The sequence below is a fragment of the Triturus cristatus genome, chromosome 7 (assembly GCF_964204655.1).
Source record: "Triturus cristatus chromosome 7, aTriCri1.1, whole genome shotgun sequence".
Taxonomy (NCBI): Eukaryota; Metazoa; Chordata; class Amphibia; order Caudata; family Salamandridae; genus Triturus; species Triturus cristatus.
In genome coordinates, this window is record NC_140590.1 from 1,171,053,129 (window position 1) to 1,171,074,137 (window position 21,009).

General features: G+C 44.7%; 1 protein-coding gene across 2 annotated transcripts in view; it reads right to left on the reverse strand.

The window, feature by feature from the left end:
* Positions 1–21,009, reverse strand: part of ITGAL (integrin subunit alpha L) — a 394,734-nt gene that overhangs the window by 259,435 nt on the left and 114,290 nt on the right. For both annotated transcript variants that reach the window (XR_014966715.1, XM_085618461.1), the window contains exons 2-4: positions 14,561–14,678; positions 13,491–13,579; positions 11,808–11,878 (exon numbers count right to left, since the gene is read on the reverse strand). Coding sequence is in view for 1 of the 2 variants with exons in the window: in XM_085618461.1 (XP_085474587.1) it covers positions 11,808–11,878; positions 13,491–13,579; positions 14,561–14,678 (278 nt within the window). In the remaining variant the exon portion in view is untranslated. The remainder of the gene's footprint in view (positions 1–11,807; positions 11,879–13,490; positions 13,580–14,560; positions 14,679–21,009) is intronic.

Here is a 21,009-nt window from a genome sequence, read left to right on the forward strand (position 1 = left end):
CTTCCAAAAGAACATGTCTAAGCTTTGATGTAATTTGCAGTTGGGCAGCAATGGAAAATCCTTCAGAAACAGAAGATATTTTTATTTAGAGTAAATCTGAGGCTGGAATTTCTTCCATAATGCAATTCCAACGTTGGATGAAATTCCAACTGTGGCTTCTCCTCTGGATTTAACACAGGATTTTCCAGTAACCCCCAACTCTAAATCATGTCCTACCACTAATCGTCGTCCCATAATTTCTGCTCACTTCTCATCACAGCTTTCAAGTGTGATATATGTGTATTTTAAGTAAAAATAAAAAAAAAATAAAAGGGAAAAGAAATCACTATAAATTAATATCTTTTTCCACACGTGCCACATTGATGATCCTAGGATTTCAAATAAAGCAATGTCAATTTATGAAATCAAGGTTTCAGGCTTTTGTTAGTACTTTAGCCATTTGGCTCACATATACATCAAATCAAAAAGCATTTAAGCCATGGGGCTTCACAAAGGGCCAGATTACAATTTTGGTGGTGAGTCGCCGGGTCCACCCCAACCTCGTGCCGCCAAAGCCATGGTCAGGCCTCCTGCCAGATTAGGAGTTTCCTCCTGTCTGGCAGGCTTTTTTTTGGTGTCCCACAGTGGCGCCTCTAAAAAAAGGCACCGCAATGGGAACACCAAAACAGTTCCTGCATGGCATGGACTTATTAGTCCATGCCGTGCAGGAACTGGTGTGCATGCACATAGGGGTGCAAATGTTGTGCCCCCCTGTGTGCATCCACAGGGCACAGAGGCACCAGGGGGGCCTTTGTTTCCTCTCTGCCAGAGTTTCCATAGAGGAGGAACAGCCATGAAAACCCAGGCGGGATCTCTACACCACAGCAACACCGCCAGAGAATGGCAGTGCCCTGGCGGCTGCAGCAGGGATGTGGTGGTCCAACCGCCTGACTCATAATAGGGCAGTCGGGAGACCGCTACCACCATGCCCCGATGAGTCTGGTGGTCTATGGACCGCCACACTCGTAATCAGGCACAGAGTCTGTTCAATCAATTTATAGTAGGTAGCAACAGTTTCAGAATTTTCAAAATATGGAAAGGCACATCATTATTGAATGTCGTCTCTCAATAGGTTTGGACAACTGAACATTTGCTGCAGATATATGCGGTGTTCTGGAGGTCGTGAGTTCAAATCCCGGCAAGATGGAATCAGCCTTTCATCTTTACGAGGTGAGTAAATTGAGTACCATAAATTGGGTAATACTAACACCTGTTATTTACAGTGCTTATAAATGAAATGTGTTTTATTTAGCACTATAAAAACCAAGTTATTATTATTAATAAAACTTGGTGCCTGTGAAGGATTCAATGATTTAAAAATATTTTTTTTTTATTTATGTTCGTCTCAGTAAATCTTTTTGTTTTTGTTTCATTATGTAACATATTAAATTCTGAATCAATGTTGAAAAGTCCTTTAACTTGATGCAATTTCCGGTGTAGGAATGATTCACCACTTCCCCTTCCATCACGTCGTTACAGTGGGCGTATTGTGCACATAGCCGTGTGCCAGTCATATGTTTAGATGAGTACTTCTTTTTAGCTTTTGCAAGCATGCCTTTAAGGTTTCTGTTGCGTCTTCAACCAAAGATCCTTTTTCGTTGAACTAATATACTTAGGGCCTCATTTATGAGACTCCTTTCGCCTCCGGAACGTCACTTTTTGTGACGTTCTGTGGCGCAGAAGCCTGCGTGATATTTATCAGGCAGCACTAAGCCACTTTTTTTGGCTGAATTCTGCCTGATAAATATCAGTCCTAAGGGCCTCATTTATGAGGTTTTGCCGTAGGGCAGCGCAGCAGGCCTTCCTGCTGCGCTTCCCTACAGCAAAAAAAAAGGTCAGGAATGCGCCGTATCTATAAGATACGCTCATCGCTGTCCTTCTCCCCTGCCCCGGCGCACAATGGGCTGCCGTGCACCAACGCAGGCACCTTTGCACCTTGGCGCAAGGGTGCCTGCATTGCGGGGATGATTGTTTTTGTACAGGAAGGGAAACCTTTCTGTACAAAAATAATCACAAGAGGCTTTTTCCTCTTTCTATGTGTGCTGCAGAATGCAGCACACATAGAACAAGGATTGGCATAGCCAATAGGTCTCGCTTTGGAACCTTCTAAGTATTTAGTTATGCAGCACAATATCCTTGGTGTAACCACATCAACTGTTGCATGACTAAACACTTATAAGGTCCCAAAGGCGAGATCTATTGGCTATGCCAATGCTTGGTGTGGTTGTGTGTGTGGTTGTGTGTGTGTTTGTGTGTGTGTGTGTGTATTTGTGTGTATGTGGTTGTGTGTGTGTGTGGTTGTGTGTGTGATTGTGTGTGTGGGTGTGGTTGTGGGTGTGGGTGCGGTTGTGGGTGTGTGTGTGGATGTGTGGTTGTGTGTGGTTGTGTGTGTGTGGTTGTGTGTGTGTGGTTGTGGTTGTGTGTGTGTGGTTATGTGTGTGTGTGGTTGTGTGTGTGGTTGTGTGTGTGTGTGTGTGGTTGTGTGTGTGTTGTGTGTGGTTGTGTTGGTGGTTGTGTGTGTGGTTGTGTGTTTGTGTGTGTGTGTGTGGTTGTGTTTGTGTGGGTGGTTGTGTGTGTGTGGTTGTGTGTGGTTGTATGTGTAGTTGTGTGTGTGGTTGTATGTGTGGTTGTATGTGTGGTTGTGGTTGTGTGTGGTTGTGTGTGTGGTTGTGTGTGTGGTTGTGTGTGGTTGTGTGTGTGTGGTTGTGTGTGTGGTTGTGTGTGTGTGTGTGGTTGTGGTTGTGTGTGTGTGTGGTTGTGTGTGTGGTTGTGTGTGTGGTTGTGTGTGGTTGTGTATGTGTGGTTGTGTATGTGTGGTTGTTTGTGTATGGTTGTGGTTGTGTGTGTGTGTGGTTGAGTGTGTGGTTGTGTGTGTGGTTTTGTGTGTGGTTTTGTGTGTGGTTGTGTGTGTGGTTGTGTGTGTGTGTGGTTGTGTGTGTGTGTGTGGTTGCGTGTGTGTGTGGTTGTGTGTGGTGTTGTGTGTGGTTGTGTGTGTGTGGTTTTGTGTATGGTTGTGGTTGTGTGTGGTTGTGTGTGTGGTTGTGTGTGTGGTTGTGTGTGGGTGCGGTTGTGGTTGTGGGTGTAGTTGTGGATGTGTGGTTGGGTGCGGTTGGGTGTGGTTGTGTGTGTGGTTGTGTGTGTGGTTGTGTGTGTGTGTGGTTGTGTGTGTGTGATTGTGTGTGTGTGGTTGTGTGTGTGTGGTTGTGTGTGTGTGTGGTTGTGTGTGTGGCTGTGTGTGTGTGGTTCTGTGTGTGTGGTTATGTGTGCGTGGTTGTGTGTGTGTGTGGTTGTGGTTTGTGTGGTTGTGGTTGTTTGTGTGGTTGTGTGTGGCTGTGTGTGTGTGGTTGTGTGTGTGGTTGTGTGTGTGTGGTTGTGTGTGTGTGGTTGTGTGTGTGTGGTTGTGTGTGGTTGTGTGTGTGTGTGTGGTTGTGTGTGTGGTTGTGTGTGTGGCTGTGTGTGTGTGGTTGTGTGTGTGTGGTTATGTGTGTGTGGTTGTGAGTGTGTGTGGTTGTGGTTGTTTGTGTGGTTGTGGTTGTTTGTGTGGTTGTGTGGTTGTGTGTGGTTGTGTGTGTGTGGTTTTGTGTGTTGTGTGTGGGGTTGGGTGTGGTTGTGTGTGGTTGTGTGTGTTAGTGTGCTTGTGTGTGTGGGTGGGTGGTTGTGTGTGGTTGTGTGTGTGTGGTTGTGTGTGTGGTTGTGTTTGTGGTTGTGTGTGTGGTTGTGTGTGTGGTTGTGTGTGTATGTGTGTGTGTGAGGTTGTATGTGTTGTGTGTGTTGTGTGTTGTGTGTGTGTGTGGTTGTGTGTGTGTGGTTGTGGTTGTGTGTGTGGTTGTGAGTGTGGTTGTGTGTGGTTGTGTGTGTGTGTGTGTGTGTGGTTGTGTGTGTGTGTGGTTGTGGTTGTGTGTGTGGTTGTGTGTGTGTGGTTGTGGTTGTTTGTGTGGTTGCGGGTGTGGTTGTGGTTGTGTGTGGTTATGTGTGGCTGTGGTTGTGAGTGTTGTTGTGTTTGTGGTTGTGTTTGTGGTTGGGTGGTTGGGTGTGGTGTTGTGTTGTGGTTGTGGTTGTGTGTGTTGTGTGTGGTTGTGTGTGTGGTTGTGTGTGTGGTTGTGTGTGTGGTTGTGGTTTTGTGTGTCTGTGTGGTTGTGTGTGGCTGTGTGTGTGTGTGGTTGTATGTGTGGGTGTGATTGTGTGTATGGTTGTGTGTGGTTGTGTGTGTGTGTGTGTGGTTGTGGTTGCATGTGTGTGTGGTTGTGTGTGTGTGGTTGTGTGTGTGGTTGTTTGTGTGGTTGTGTGTGTGGTTGTGTGTAGTTGTGGTTGGTTGTGTGTGTGTGTTTGAGGTTGTGTGTGTGGTTGTGTGTGTGTGGTTGTGTGTGTGTGCTGTGTGTGTGTGTGTTTGTGGCTGTGTGTGTGTGGTCGTGGGTGGTTCTGTGTGTGTGGTTGTGTGTGTGTGTGGTTGTGTGTGTGTGTTGTGTGTGTGTTGTGTGTGTGTGGTTGTGGTTGTGTATGTGGTTGTGTGTGTGTGGTTGTGGTTGTGTATGTGTGGTTGTGGTTGTGTGTGTGGGTGGGTGTGGTTGTGTGTGGTTGTGGTTGTGTGTGTGTGTGTTTGTGTGTGGTTGTGTGTGTGTTGTGTTTGTGGTTGTGTGTGTGTTTGTAGTTGTGTGTGTGGTTGTGTGTGTGTGTGTTGTTGTGTGTGGAGTTGTGTGTGTTTGTGTGTGTGGTTGTGTGTTTGTGTGTGGCTAAAAAAACCGAGTTGTTGTTAATAGTCCTTATCATCGTTGCGCACCATAAACTTCAGGTCTGGGGCTGCGCCCGTGCCGGGTCACCGCTCCCTCTCTTGTGTTTGGTGTTTGAAGATCTGTAAGGTCATAACAAGTCTGGGAGGGAGTGCCGGCTCCAAAGGGGCAGAGGAGAGACGGCCTGACCCCTCTTAACATCACCCAGAGAGGCGGACATTTTAAAACAAACAAGTGTCGGGGATTAGGGCAAGCAGCGGGCTGCAGAGGCGGTTCATGCCCACTCAGGGCAAGGGGAGGGCGGCATACACTTCACGAGCAAGTTCAAGGGAAGGGCCGGCTTTGCTGTGATCTGTATGTTGGAGAAGACAAGGGGATTACCTAGAGTAGTGAGTGCAAGAGAGGATAAAAAAATGGAAACGGAAAAGGGACAGAAATAAATACAATACAGAAAAAAAACGGAGGGAAGAGTATGAGAAGTAAATTAAAGTAAGTAAACATATAAGACAAGAGAATGAAAATGGATAATGCTAAAGAGCCGTAGCAAGGCAAAAGGAGAAAGAAAATGTGGCAAATTAAAAAGAAACATATAGAAAAAAAACATAATGGATGCTGTAGAAAGGGAAATCAATAAATGTTAGGTCATTCGGACAAGAGAAAAAGAATGAAAGTTAAAAATAAAATGGATAAAAACAAGAGAGCTTGATAGAAAGCGATCAGAAGGGGGATATGTAAAATATATACCATCCCTCTTTAAAGGCAAAACCCACCAAGAACAATATCCCAGACAGAGGCTCAGCTAGAGATTGAGCGGGCGGTGGGACGAAAGTAAGAGCTGGGAGTGAGAGGCGGACATTTTAAAACAAACAAGTGTCGGGGATTAGGGCCAGCAGCGGGCCGCAGAGGTGGTCCATGCCCACTCGAGGCAAAGGGAGGGCGGCACACACTTCAGGAGCTAGTTCGAGGGAAGGGTCGGCTTTGCTGTGATCTGTATGTTGGAGAAGACAAGGGGATTACCTAGAGTAGTGAGTGCAAAAGAAGATAAAAAACTGGAAACGGAAAAGGGACAGAAAGAAATACAATACAGAAAAAAAACGGAGGGGAGAGTATGAGAAGTAAATTAAAGTAAGTAAACATATAAGAAAAGAGAATGAAAACGGATAATGCTAAAGAGCCATAGCAAGGCAAAAGGAGAAAGAAAATGTGGCAAATTAAAAAGAAACATATAGAAATAACCATAATGGATGCTGAAGAAAGGGAAATCAATAAATGTTAGGTCATTCGGACAAGAGAAAAAGAATGAAAGTTAAAAATAAAATGGATAAAAACAGGAGAGCTTGATAGAAAGCGATCAGAAGGGGTATATGTAAAAGATATACCATCCCTCTTTAAAGGCAAAACCCAGCAAGAACAATATCCCAGATAGAGGCTCAGATAGAGATTGAGCGGGCGGTGGGAGGAAAGTAAGGGCTGGGAGAGTAGGCAGAGATAGGCAAAGACTGCGCTACATGAAGTAAGCTCAGCAAAGGGCGGGGGAGGGCAGAATAGGTAACGAGCGATGGCATGAAAGGGTGCCTGGAGAGAGGCGCCTAATTACCCATGACAACAAAGGAAAGGCAGGAAAGACAGATGGCCGCGCGTGCACGCGCACGGGCACTCAAGCTTGTAGCCAGCCAGCAAATGCCTGGGTAGCACTTTCGAGATCCCCTTTACTAAAAGTCGAGCAACAGCGCATGCGCTGTTCTAGGCTCGACCTAAAAAGGAAAAACAAGGAGAAATAAAGATATTTCTCCTCGTTGCGCCTCCCTTACGCCACCCCCCCCCCCCCTCCCCCCCGGGGAGGCATAAACTTTTGGCGCTGCCTCAGATTTACGATGTCTCCTAAATTTGGGGCAGTGTCAAAAGGCCATGGATGATGCCGGGAACGCCCCCAGCAACACCCATTGCACGCCCCTTTAACGCAGAACACTGAGTTAAAGGGCCTGATATTTATCAGGCAGAATTCAGCCAAGAAAAGTAACTTAGTGCTGCCTGATAAATATCACGCAGGCTTCTGCACCACAGAACGTGATAAAAAGTGACATTCCGGAGGCGCAAGGAGTCTCATAAATGAGGTCCTTAGATTTTTGTCATACTTGAAAATCGTCAAACATGAAAAAATCGATGTGTTAACTTTCAGTTGTAGATGTAGAAATAAAAGTTACTAACATTTTTCTTACAGTGGTTTACTTTCAAGTTGAGTTGATTTTCTATAGCTGGAATTTTGAACTTGCATTTTGTCATATTCCGTCGTGATAGTCTCAATAATTATATTTCCCATTCAGTTTTTCCAATCCCTATACAGCTTAGATTAGATTAGGTTGTGATGCTATTCTTCAGCGTTTTACTAGATGAGCATTAATATATGAAAACCCGAAGCATATACCATGTTCCAATTTGCGCATTTATTAAATAGGTCAGTGATGAAATAATTGTTCAGGCGTCAATACTGATTTTAACATTTTGTACATGGAATGCTGATGCTCACAACAAAATTGTTGGGTTTACTAAATTTAAAAAGCCCTTTTGTATGAACAAGGGTTCGCGGATATTAGCTTATCATAAAAAAATATGATATATTGTATACAGTATTTCAAGTGATTTCTATATTTGAGTGTTCAAAATAACTTTGGTTACCATGACGCCATGGTTTGGAGATATTATCCATCATAATGAAGCAGTTGTAGTACAGTACTATATGTATCAGTTGCATTTAAAACTCAAAGCGGAATAATTGTAGAGACGTTACTTTACAGATTTACTGACACAAGGATCCCAATAAATGGGGAATAATTGTAGTTGTAATTGTATTTATGTAGCGCTTACTACCCCCTGACAAGGCATCGAAGCACTTTTCGGCGAGTAGCACTCTACTTCGGAACCCAAAAAAGATTTGTGGTGAATTAGTATAGGGAAATATGAAATTAATTTGAGTGTTAGACATGTGAGTCTTTTATTTGAGTTGAAAAGGATAGTGGAGGGATAGAAAAGGGAGGGGCTTGCATTTATATAGCGCTTGGTACCCCGGATGAGGCATCAAAGTGCTTTTCGGCATATAGCACGCTATTCCGGAACCCAAACCGGAAGTGGTGAATTGTATAGGGAAATATGAAATAAATTTGAGCGGTAGACATACAGTAACGGGTAAACTGTAGAAAATAAGATAAGTAAAATGAAGAACAGATGACTGAGGTTACTTTAGTATGCATGCATTTGGTTGGGATAGGAAAAGACCATCTTTTGCATGATGTATACCCATCACCCCCCCCCCCCACCCCACCCATTTTTGCCATTTCTGTTTTTCTGGCATAAGAACCCTGTGCACTTTACTCCTGCTGACCAAGAGTAAAGTGTCTATGCTCCCTCTTTAAACATGGTTAAATTGGCTTATTCCTAATTGGAACCTTTAACTTGTCTACAAGTCCCCTAGTTCAGGGTGTAGAAAGTGCACTCAGGGCCTGGAAGTTAAAATGCCACTTATGGACTTCAGCATGTGTTGTGCCATCCACAACAGTGGCGATGCAAACGCGGCTTCAGGTCTACCCTGTGTAGACTAACTGCTGCAGTGTAAAACCTGCTGCGCAACATGTCAAAATAACTCTTTTTGATAGGAGAAAACCTTCTTTTAAAATATTAATAAGTTACCCCTATGTAAGTCATGTAGTTCACAAGGCAGGGTGAATGGTATTTAAAAGCAAGAAATGTATAAATGTAAAGTTAATATGTTGTTACAGTGACTAGCAGCCAAAACCTATTTTCACTGTAGGAAGGCTGGTTAGCCCATAGAGAAACACTGAGCAGAGATATAAAACACTAATACTGTATCTCAGGAATGGGACCAGCTAGAAAAGTAAACAACTATTTTTGATAGCTATTGAAAATTCAACTGTGAAGTCAGATTTTGAATAAATATTAAGGGAATGTGACTTATAAAAAGTCACCTTTTCCCTTCCTGTTGTTCTTGGAGGCTAATTTGTATTAGCGCTCCAGATTCTCCCAGACTGCTCTGCCTTCAAGAGGTCTGAAATGCCTCCCAGAAGCAAACAGTAGGCTGACCTGAATGGCCAGAAATGACTCATCTAAAGCCAACAGAATAAGCAAATTGGGGGCTGTGGGTATTCTGTGATGCCACCCTGTCAACTCATGCATGACAGGTCTGTGGAGCCACATGGAACATCAGGGGCATACTTGAAAGGGAAAGAACGGAATGTCAAAACAATGCTTGAGTAGCCTCACTTTGTTTGCTGAAGGACCCTGCTTTTGTCCTATCAAACTTCTGTTTCTAGGTTTGTGTTGGTGCAGTGCCTACATCACTCTGATTTTAGTCAGATGTGGGAGGGCACTAACATTGCCATAGTACACCCCACTCACCCCCCTCCCCCAGCCTCAGAGCTCAAGTTTAGGATGGCCGAAGATTTTGGACATATTGAAAATACCCTGATGCATGGCATATTTGACCTATTTGAAGTAGGCAAACAGAAGCTACTGAAATAGCGAATAGGGTCGGCCCAGGGAACTTTTGCCCTATTAGTTAGGGAGTGCCCAGTACCTACGCCCACCCTCTAGCTGGTGCCAGGTGCAAATGTGGCATCCCAAAGCAACTGGACAAAAAACTTTCTGGACCTGCGGAAGATCAGAAGAGGGCAGAACCTGCTGCCTTTGGCCTGAGAGGAGCCTTGAAGGACTGCATTTACTCCCTTTTGAAGTCCACTTTTTGTCTTTGGTACAAGGGTCAGTTGGTTGACTTTCTGTGTGGCTACAGGGAGTCATCAAGTTGCAAGAGGTCTTTTCCTGGAAGTAACCAGCTGACCATGAGGGGAAACATTGTTTACATCACAGTGTTTACACCGCAATACCTTTACAACGCAGGTGTTACAACACATGTCGTTACAATGACTTGCGCTGGATGGCGCACTAACCTAAGGAATAGTATGATTTACTATACCCACATCTTTCCTACTGTACGTAGACTAGAGTTGGAATAGTAAATCATACTATTCCTAAGTCCAGCGCCCTCCAGCGCAGGTCGTTGTAACCACTTGCGTTGTAATGCCTGCGTTGTAAAGGTATCGCAGTGTAAACACCGCGATGTAATGTCGTACATTCGACCATGAGTAACTTGACTGGATCCTGCTGGTGGCCTGTGCCTGACACCCTGTAAGGTCTCTAAGGACCCTCTTGGAGGCCCCTGGGGCCTTAGAAGTATTGTGGTTAGGCGGGACTTAAAAGACTACATCAGAAGGTAAATTCTTTGACCAGAATGTACCTGGTTTGTGTATCTTACCCAGACTCCATTGCGGTCAGCCTAAAATTGTGCCTAGGTCCCGGTCTACATTGATTATTGATTTCTATTTGTGCTTAACACTTTTCACCACTATTTTACTTTAAATATATGCAAAAATCATATCTTCGGTTTCCCTTGTTGTATGTTTGCCATTTTGCTGTCATTTTGTTGATTAACATTTATTTGGGTTTGGGATTTTTATTGCTTAGTGTTTTGACTTTAATACAGCTTGGGCACTGGATAAATACTGTACACATTGCACTAAGTTAAACCTGTCTGCTCTGTGACATAGGTACTAGGGGTTTGAGCTCGGGTTAATTTAAGGACTTTGAGGGTTCACCTTGGCAAGGGATGTGAATATTCCTTCTTGTGGGAGGCAGTCACCCACCCTAAATAATCCAATTTCTTATATTGGTGGTCAGCAATAGAATCCAGCACTTGTGGTTTGCGGTACCGCATAGTGATTTCAGTTGAAATTAAAAATCACTTTAAAAATTGACTTTTGGGATTTTTTAATTGGCTTTTTGGTTTTAATTGGATCATCTTTCATACTTCCCCTCACTTTTTGCATTTAAAATCTTTGGGAACATTGAAGTGGAACTGGCAAATGAGGAAAAATTCCACATGAAAGAGCTGAAGAGCAGGTGCAAGGAAAGGGGCCTGAAGCTGAACAAGCAGTCCGAGAAGGAGGATTACCACACTGCCCTCAGATGCTGAAACATGCCAACACAACAATACATGAAGGGTCCATTAAGATACTCTCTTTATTTTAATGTAGTAGAAGGGAGTAACATCAGTCCTATACCACACCCTCACACAGTTTTAAACAGGGTCCACATTGTATCTTGTTTCGGTAGGGTTGGCCTTTGTAGGGGCGACACTCCTTAGGTTTCACAGCAACGTAGATCTCAGCAGGAAGTGGATGTTGGGCTTTACACCACGTATCTATACACATCGCACTCTCAAGCTACTGACTGTATGACAGCCACCTTGACCATCACTGCACGTAGGAGGATTTTTCCCCACAAAGTAGCAAACCCAAGGATGAAGCAGGCCCCATGATATGGCTCAGGGATTGACGTCATTTTCACATTTTAAACATGGAAGTACCTAGCCACGTTCACTGTCTCCTTCCTACACAGGTAGCCCATTACTGCATGCAAACGTATATCTCAAATCACAGGAGCTCTTTTATAGTAGGTTCATGTACTGACTGGGAGTGTATGGTGTGGCCTCTCTCATAAATTCTCTATCATTGCCGCCTTTGTTTGCTTAGGCATTTAATTTGAGCTACCAACAATATCAGGAGGGTTAAAGATGCAGACCGCCATTGCATGATTTAAAAGGTATAGGAATGCCACTTACCAGACGACTATCACATTTCTCAGACAAAATAAGGCATAGTTTCACCAGCTCGTGGTGAAGTCAGGCAGAAAATGTCCACAACTACAGGGAGGCTTCAGAGAAGAGCATATATCAAACAGATGAGGAGTGGATTACAGCAAAACATGTCAGAAGATCTCAAAGCATACAAGATTTCCCACAAAGTCCTTTTATCTGAATGTAGTGTGGGTATATCTGCCTGAAAACGACGTGAGAAGACAAGACAGACCTCAAGCATGCCTATGTGGCCATCAAGAATGGTGATGTGAGGGGATAGCGTTGCCAGTGACCACAATAACCCAGCATCGCCTTCACTTCTCTGATCATATACTCACAATGAAGCGTGATGTTGCCGGGTCACCTTCCAACGTCAGTCCGAGGTGTGGCGTAGAGACGCTGTCTGTGCCTGTAAGGGAACAAAGAGACAGGTAAGACCACAGGCTGAAGAACGGCAAAGGCAACCCATGGATCACAGACTGAAGATGGATTAAAAAAAAGTGAGGGCATTAGATTGAAAGGACAAAGCAAAGAGTGCATGCTGTGAATACGAGGGAGAAGCTGGGAGGTCTGCGAACAATGCATTAATAAGAAACAAAGTAAGAGCGTTGAACTTGAGCTAAAGAGGGAAAAATGACAAAATAAGGACCAGGAGTGTGAGGAAAGTGGTGAATTATATGGTGTGGTTGTGAGACCCCACTGTATAATAAAGACACAATTCCGTATCAGGTCCAGTCGGGCTCGTTTGTAAAATCTTAGCTCAGTCCTGGGTAGCTGTGGCTTAGAACAGTCAGGCTTTATCAACGGAACAAGCATTAAGAAGTGACAAATAGTTGAATACAATGAAAACCCAACACATTAAAAATCCGACACCAATTTATAAAAATAGTCCATCACATAGGTATGGCTACATGCCCATGGAAAAACAGTTTGGCAATGGCCTACCTCTCTGCCCTGGATGCCAGCCTTTATGCTAAAACACAAGAGCAGCCCCTCTCATGTGTGACTACCATTTTCCCTTCAAAGGTGGTTTGCTTTGAATCTAACCTTTTGAGCCTGCACACAAAATGGCCATCCTGCCAGGAGGAGGTCACACCTCTGCTCTCTGCAGATCCTTTGTGTTTCTTCCTGATAATCATTCACACGTATCTCCAGGAGGGCAGAAGGCTGGCTCCAGGACAACAGCTTGTGTGCAACAGTAAACGACTACTGGAAACTCTGGGCAGCAAAGTGGAAAATTTAAAAATTGGCCATTTGTGCAAACGTTACATTAAATTCAACTTGAGCAGCAAGTCTGGTGTAATGCAACAATCCTTTTGATACCTTGAAGTATCCTAGTCAATAGTTACATTCAGAAGTTATCTCTGCTGAGTTGTCAGAGTGTAACTCCATACTTGCCAAAGGGGCTACTAGTCTTTCCACAGTAAAAATTACGATGCAGGGTTTTAACTGTCAGGACATGTAAAGTTAATATAACACATGTCTGTCTTTTAATATCATGCACCCAACCTTTAGGGCGCCATAGGCTGACCTTAGAAGTGTCTTATAAATATTAAAAAGGAAGGTCTTGGATTTGTCATTGGTTTAAATGGCAAAGTCAAATTAGAAGTATTAAAACTGCTCTGTCAACCAGCAACAGCAGGCTGGGAGTCAAGCTTTGCTTTGTCACACTTATGGTGGCCCAACAAGTGCTGCAATCCATGAGGGACACTTTAACTTAGAGTATGTAGTACCCCTGGTACTACATATTAGTGACTTGAAAGTAAGTTAACATGCCAATTGTGGGTGAGCTACTTAGACAAACAACTTTTAAAGAATCAGAGCACAGGCATTGAGTCCTCTATGGCAGAGCTCAGTGCACTTTCAGAGTAAAAAAACACAGCAGCATCAGTCAAAAACTTGGGGCGATCATGAAAAAAGAGGCCTTTCCTTACAATAAGCCGTGCAATAAACAGGGACAAAGATGAAAGAGGCGCAAGGGCGATGAACTTAACATGAACATCTGTCATCTTGATATTTACCTTTCATGGTCTTGCAGGAACCATTTTCTGGGTGACACTGGTATATTTTCCCCGTGTTGTTCTGCTCACCTGGAGCCCCCACTATAATCCTAAATGGAAGAAAGTACTGGGGATTAGGTAGGAAGGGAGGGAACCACCTAAAAGATGATTCCACAGTCATGAAATCACTCTTCAAGTCAGACCACCCTTATGCAGAGTGGGGTCTAGAATGGAGATCCATATGTTAAATCTTGTTTTTAATGAGCCTGGATTTCAGTGATACTCTGGGAGCTTGTAGTAAATGACCCTTCCCCCCCACATTGAGTCAGAGAGCCAATGTATAGGATCATCTATTGAACAACTATCTCAATCAGGCATACACTAAATGGTTGCTAAATCTGTGAAGCAGTGACCCTTGAACTGCAGACTTCATGCATGACATTACCACACATTTTGAAGGTAACCAGTAGTAGCAATCCCACATACATGAGGCACTCTTTGAGGAAACCCTGCTTCAGAGCCACTTTTGTAGCAGGCCCCTGTATATACCACCTCTGAGATATCCTGGGAGCTGCATTAAAGAGTGAACCACTACCAGGAATCCCTACACAAAGCTAGAGTTTTTGCATGGCTTCATACACTTTTGGTAGAAATAACCCCGCACATGGTGGGATTTAAGCATTCACAGTCTGAACATAACCCGTCTTATAAAATGCGTAGTTTGTAAAATAAAATAAATAAATAAAATAAAATTCAACAGCAGGAGCTCAGAGTTTCTTTAGGTACTCACTGTCGGGGCTTCCAAATGCTGGGGTTGCCGAATACCAAAGCTCTTGTAGTCTTGATTTAACCTCACAACTTTTTTTCACTACTCTGTAGTTAATATTTCTTGATCTCAACCTTGTAAGTTCTTTTTCATTCCTGCTTTCTTCCTTTACCACGGTTTTCCTCTTCCTTACAATTTGTGCTAACCTCTCTCACTCTCTTAATCTTCAGCAAAGTCTGATGATGAAAAATAAGTCCCAGTCCCAAAATAAGAGTGCGGACACCCACCTCTGTGGCTGCTGGCACAAATTAGACACCTGTCTTACCATGTGGTGGTGTGTTCTCTGAACTGTAAGACTTTGTGTCCAAAGTGAATGCTGCCATTTCCATGGATGATGGAGAAGGGATCTGTGTCGATGTTTGAGGCTTGTGTCAGGAAGAGCCCTGGAGAAAAGAAAATTGTAGCGATGAAGAATGACGTTTTCTTCAAGTTACTAAGTTAGGAAGAATGCATCAGACAGTGATGTGCTCCCAGGCCAGCAACAGAAGCAACTTTATAAAATGGAACACACAGCAAGGTACAAACGCGGCATGGGACATAGATGGACCACAATTAAAGCTTGCATCTAGGTGTGACAGAAATCACAGGTGAGAAAACCGCCATGTCGCAGTGCTGATATCAAGTCCTGGACGACAACAGTACCAATGCTCTCACAGAGAATAAAAAACACCTTGCAATCTGAATTCCAAGATATATGATGAATCATCTTACTTTTTCAGGGTTGCTTAGATTCTGGAAGAACCTGTCTGCCTTGAACATTGATATCAGATTGACAGATAGGTTGTTGGACGCCAGTGCTTAATTTGAGCCTGTAATTTCTGATTCTCAACACTGGCACTTAATCATAAACATGGGTGCTTTTCATAAGCACCAGTTAAGGACACATCGATTTACGGGGAGATTGAGTCCCTAATTTAGATGTTGGTTGGAAAGCCTCCGACTGCAGGTCGGAGGCTTTCCGACTGACATCCAAGGTTTCAAATCCGACACCCATATTACAATGACAGCAGCCGGATTTGAAACTGGCAGGTCAATCTGACTGGCTTCCGACGGGCTCAAGGAGCCTGTCGACCAGTCAGAACCACAACATAATCCCTTATGGACGGCGTTTCCGCCGTCTGGATTATGATGTTGGTTTCTGATAGGCTTTCCATGTTGGGCTTTGCGACATAGAAAGCCTGTTGGAAAGCGACTTTGGGGGCTCCTAACAGGGCCCCCCTCCTTCCGTGGCCTCCGGTTGGGGACCGATGGGGCCCCTATGGTGCCCCCCTGTAAATCCCTATACGATGTAGGGATTTACAGTGACTCTCATTACTCTATTGGAGCTTGTGCTGTTGCTGGTTTCCGACTACCGCACAAGCTCCCATAGGAAAACGGGAGTCTGTGACCACACCATGTGCGGGTGCATCGTAATTGTGGTTTTGGTCCACCGACCTGAGGTTGGTCGGTTCCAAAACCACAGAGATGTCATCCAAATTAGGGTGATTTGCGTAGAATCACAGGACGTTAAGACTACACTGAGACTCAAACCTGGTCCCCTAGCTCCGAAGTCAGCAGCTCTGGCCATTATGCAACATTCTCCCCCAACTTTTATGGTAAGTAGTTGGTTCTGTTATAGGTGGCTCTAACAGGAGAAATGGGCTGGTACAAGCTGCCTCCTGACAAGAGCTCATGGCACTTGTTATTTTACAATTAAACCACTGTTCGATGCTCTATCGAGATGGATACTACCGCACTACAATAATATCACAACCTCTATATTGCATACCATAACATCATCATCATCATAGGAAGTATACATAAATATTCTTACCTGCACATCTACTTGCATGTACCTAATATGTAATGTGGTGATTAGTTCTATGTAGTAGATGCTGTATTATTGTAAAGAGCTAAAACACATGTGATTTATTGAGGGCATACCTAACAGATATAAAGGCTGCACTGGAGCTAACATATTTTCAAGCTGGAGACACCCAACATAAGTTTACTGTTGTTGTCCTTCATAGTTAATCTGAATCTGTTATGTTCGAAGGTTGGTTATAAATGATTACGTCACATAAGGTATTAGGATCATTTTGTTTTCTGTGTTGTTTTATGTCTCATGTATTGTATCTCTATATACTGTGTGCTCTATGTGGTGCATATTGGTAAAATGTTACTTTTAATGTTGTTAAACTTTTGCAAGATTTTCATCAAGCCGCTCCATGTGTTTATTTTTGTTTTGAACCATGTTCTTTTGGTAAACAGTAGACTCACGGAATGCATCCATCCAAAATGCTTCAGTACAGTGTTCAAATTGTTAAACAGGTATTTGTAAAGCCAATATGTTTAGCCTATGAAAAAGCTATGCTTGGTGGCATAACATGGTGTGGAGTAACGTATAGTGGAGGGGTTCAGAGTGGCCTGGAGTGGCTCAGAGTGGCCTGGAGTGGTGTAGAGTACAGTGGCATAGAATAGAATGGCATAGAGTTGAGTGGATTGGCATAGAGTGAAGTGCATTGCGTAGAGTGGAGTGACATAGAGTAGAGTGGAGTGGCATAAAGTAGAGTGGAGTGGAGTGGCAGAGAATAGAGTGGCATAGAGTAGACTGGCATAGAGTGGAGTGGGGTATACTAATTTGGGGTAGAGTGAACTGGCGCAGGGTAGAGTGAAGTTGCATGGTGTAGAGTTGAGTGGCAATGTGCAGAGTGGAGTGGCCGTAGAATGAAATGGGGTAGAGTCAAATGGCATAGAATAGAGTGGCAATGTGTGCAGTTGGGTAGAGTGGCACTGTGTGGAGTGGCATGGAGTAGAGTGGCATGGAGTAGAGTGGCGTACAGTGGAGTGGAGTGGCATAGAGTGGAGTGGCATAGAGTTGTGAACTGTGGAGTGGTTTGGAGTGGCATAGACTAGAGAGGAGTAGAGTGGACTGGCATAGAGTGCAGTGTCGTAGAGTAGATTGGTGCAGAGTTGTGTGCCGTAGAGTAGACAGGTGCAGAGTAGAGTGTAGAGTTAGAGTGCAGAGTCATACAGTGGTGTATAGTAGATTGCCATATAGTGCACTGGCATAGAGTGAAATGGTATAGAGTAGAGTGATGTAGAGTGCAGTGCTTAGAATGCAATGGCACAGAGTTCAGTGGTGCAAAGTGGAGTACAGTGTCATAGAGTGCAGTGGTGTACATTAGTGTGGTACAGAGTAGAGTGTCATAGGATGCAGTAGCATAGGGTGTAATGGGGCAGAGTTGAGTGGTGCAGAATAGAGTACAGTGGTGTAGAGTAGTGTGGTACAGAGTAGAGTGGCATAGAATGCAGTGGCACAGAGTGCAATGGCGCAGAGTAGAGTGTTGCAGAGTGAAGTCGAGTGGTATGGAGTGCAGTGGTGCAGAGTTGAGTAGTGCAGACAGAGTAGAATACAGAGGTGCAGAGTGCAGTGGTGTAGAGTAGTGTGGCGTGTAGTGGCATAGAGTAGAGAGGTGTAGAGTAGAGTGCAGTGGTGTAGAGTAGAGTGGTGTAGAGTGCAGGGGCATAAAGTAGAGTGGTGTAGAGTAGGGTGGCACAGAGTGTAGTAGCACAGAGTGGAGTGGCATAGAATTGAACATCATAAAAGTCGAGTGGTAGAGAGTAGAGTGCAGTAGCTTAGAGTGCAGTGGCCTAGAGTATAATGGTTCAGAGGCATTGAGTGCAGGGGTGTAGAATGCAAGGGTGTAGAGTGAGGGGTGCAGAGTAGACTGGTACAGGTTAAGGTGACAGACAGTGCAGTGGCACAGAGGGGTGAAGAGTAGAGTGGTGTAAAGTGCAATGACAAAGTTGAGTGGTGTGGCATAGAGTGCAGTGGCATAGAGTGGTGTAGAGCGGCGTAGAGTTCATTGGCAGAGGGTGCTGTGGTGTATAGTGGTGCAGAGTAGAGTGCAGTGGATTGGCATAGAGTGGAGTGGCATAGAGTAGAGTGGAGTGGCACAGAGTAGAGTGGCGTGGAGTGGGGAAGACTAGACTGGCGTAGAGTGAAGTGGCATGGTGGAGAGGTGTGGCTCACTGGTGAGAGGCGGCAGACCCGTAAGCAGAGAATCGGCCAGGGACCAGGGTTCAATTCCCGACGCGGCAGGGTCGTGGACCAGGGTCAAAACGGACTCGATAATTCTCGCCTCGGTACCTACTCTAACCAGGAACACACTCGGCAACTCTGGGCATTAAGCTTGCCTCATCTCTACAACGGCCCCCCACAGACGCCGGGGATGCCTGGTTTCACCTTGGAGATACCCAGAAAGGGACCATCTCACAGGGATAGCCAGGACGGGTTCCCCAGCGGTCTACAGCGCCGGGACGCCCCGTTGCTGGGGCAGCTGTGCGCTTTACAAGTCTACAACATTTACATTTACATTTACATGGTATAGAGTCGAGTGGAGTCGCGTAAAATGAAATGGGGTAGAGTGAAATGGCGTAGAATAGAGTGGCACTGTGTACAGTGGCAGTGTGTGGAGTGACATGGAGTGGAGTGGCATAGAGTTGTGTACAGTGGAGTGGTGGAATGTGGCATAGAATAGAGTGGCCTGGCGTAGAGTAGAGTGGTGCAGAGTTGAGTGGCATAGAGTAGAGGGTGCAGAGTAGACTAGAGTGGCATTGAGTGTAGTATTAGAGTGCAGAGTCGTAGAGTGATGCAGAGCAGAGTGGCATATAGTGCACTGGCATAAAGTGCAATGGTGGACAGTAGAGTGGTGTACAGTGCACTGCACAGAGTGCAAAGGCACAGAGTAAAGTGATGCAGAGTAGGGTGCAGTGGCATAGAGTGCAGTTGTGTACAGTAGTGTGATACAGAATAGAGTGGCATAGAATACAGTGGCATTGAGTGCAGTGGTGCAGAGCAGAGTGGTGCAGAATGGAGTAGAGTGGTATAGAGTTGAGTAGTGCAGACAGAATAGAGTACAGTGGCGTAGAGTGCAGTGGTGTAGAGTAGAGTGGTGCAGAGTAGAGTGGTGTGGTGTGCAGTGGCATAGAGTAGATAGAGAGGTGTAGAGTAGAGTGGCACAGAGTGGCGTGGCGCAGAGTGGACTGACGAAGAGTTGAACTGAAAATGTGAGTGGTGCAGAGTAGAATGCAGTGGCCTAGAGTAGAGGGATTCAGAGTAGGGTGGCATACAGTACAATGGCATAGAGTTGTGTAGAGTAGAGTGGTGTAAAGTGCAATGACAGAGTAGATTAGAGTGCCATATAGTGCTGTGGCACAGAGTTCAATGGCTGTGAGTGCAGGAGCGTATAATGCAGGAGTGTAGAGTGGAGCGGCGTAGAGTAGAATAGTGCAGAGTAAAGTGACAGACAGTGCAGTGGCATAGAGTGGTGAAGAGTAGAGTGGCGTAAAGTGCAATGACAGAGTAGAGTGGTGCAGAGTAGATTAGAGTGGAATAGTGTGCTGTGGCATAGAGTGCAGTGGCATAGAGTGGTGAAGAGTAGATTAGAGTAGTGTAGAGTGGCGTAGAGTTCTTTTTTGTTTATTGCAGTGGTGTAGAGGTGTGCAGAGTAGAGTGGATTGGCGTAGAGTGGTGCAGAGTAGAGTGCAGTGGCATAGAGTGCAAAGGTAAAGTAGAGTAAAGTGGCATAGACTGCAGTGGCGTAGAGTAAAGTGTTGCAGAGTAGAGTTACGTAGACTGAAGTGGCAGAGATTAGAGTGGTGCAGTGCAGAGTAGAGTGTCGTAGAGTGCGTTTGTGTACCGCATGGTGGCCTAGAGTAGAGTGGTGCAGAGTAGAGTGTCGCAGAGCGCAGTGGCGTAAAGTTGAGTGGTGCAGAATAGACTGGAGCAGAGTGCAGTGGCTTTCCTCTCTTATGGCCACAACATGCTTGAAAATATTAGATGAAGTAAGTCCACAGGCAACAGACGCTCTATACCCGCACTGTCCAGTAGTGGCGGCTTCCCATGCAGCCTCAATGCATTTCCAGCTGCTGTAGCATACTTGCTCAATTCAGAAATCTGAGACACAGGATTAGGGCTCATACGCAGCTTCACAACACTTCCATTGGGCAGAGTCTAATGCTGCTGCAGCGGCTGGTGTGCACACTTCCTTTTTTTTTACACAACAGTCATTGCTATTCTGTCCCAAGATGCCCCTGTACTAGAAACATTCTTGAAACTCACAGCAGAACATCAACTTTTCTGGCTGTCATTTGCTAACAAGATGCCAGAATTCTGAATCAAGTCTTGGTTTGCAATCGTCTTTTCATTTGCATATACCTAATATGCTGTGTATGACAACGAAATGAGATCTGCGGGCCTCATCGCTGTTGTGTACTCTTAACAGTCATACTACTCTGAACAGTCATACTGATATAGGGTCGGCATGTCCTAAGAACATTCGATGAACACCAGAAATGGCTCATTGTATGTGCAACAGAATTTAAGAAGCACCAGCATATCGGTCAACACATTCTCCATTCAAGAAACCAGAATGTAGGTTCACTCTGCACTTGAGGTCTTTGCTACTTGTAGCTTACTCGCCATCCCTATTTCACAGTATCGGTACTTACTAAACTATTTGCAAGAGTATCACGTATATTCCACTGTGTGCATCCTGGGCTCCTGGCCCAGGTCCTTGGCTTAACTTGAAAAGACTGGCCAAGCCAGGTAAGTAAGTTAAACTCTTTAACAGGAGTGTAAGGAAATCACAATATCACATGGCAGAAATGGATCAAGAAGTGCCAAGTTCCAGCAGTCAGAATCTCTATGAATCTCAATCTCGCCTTTGG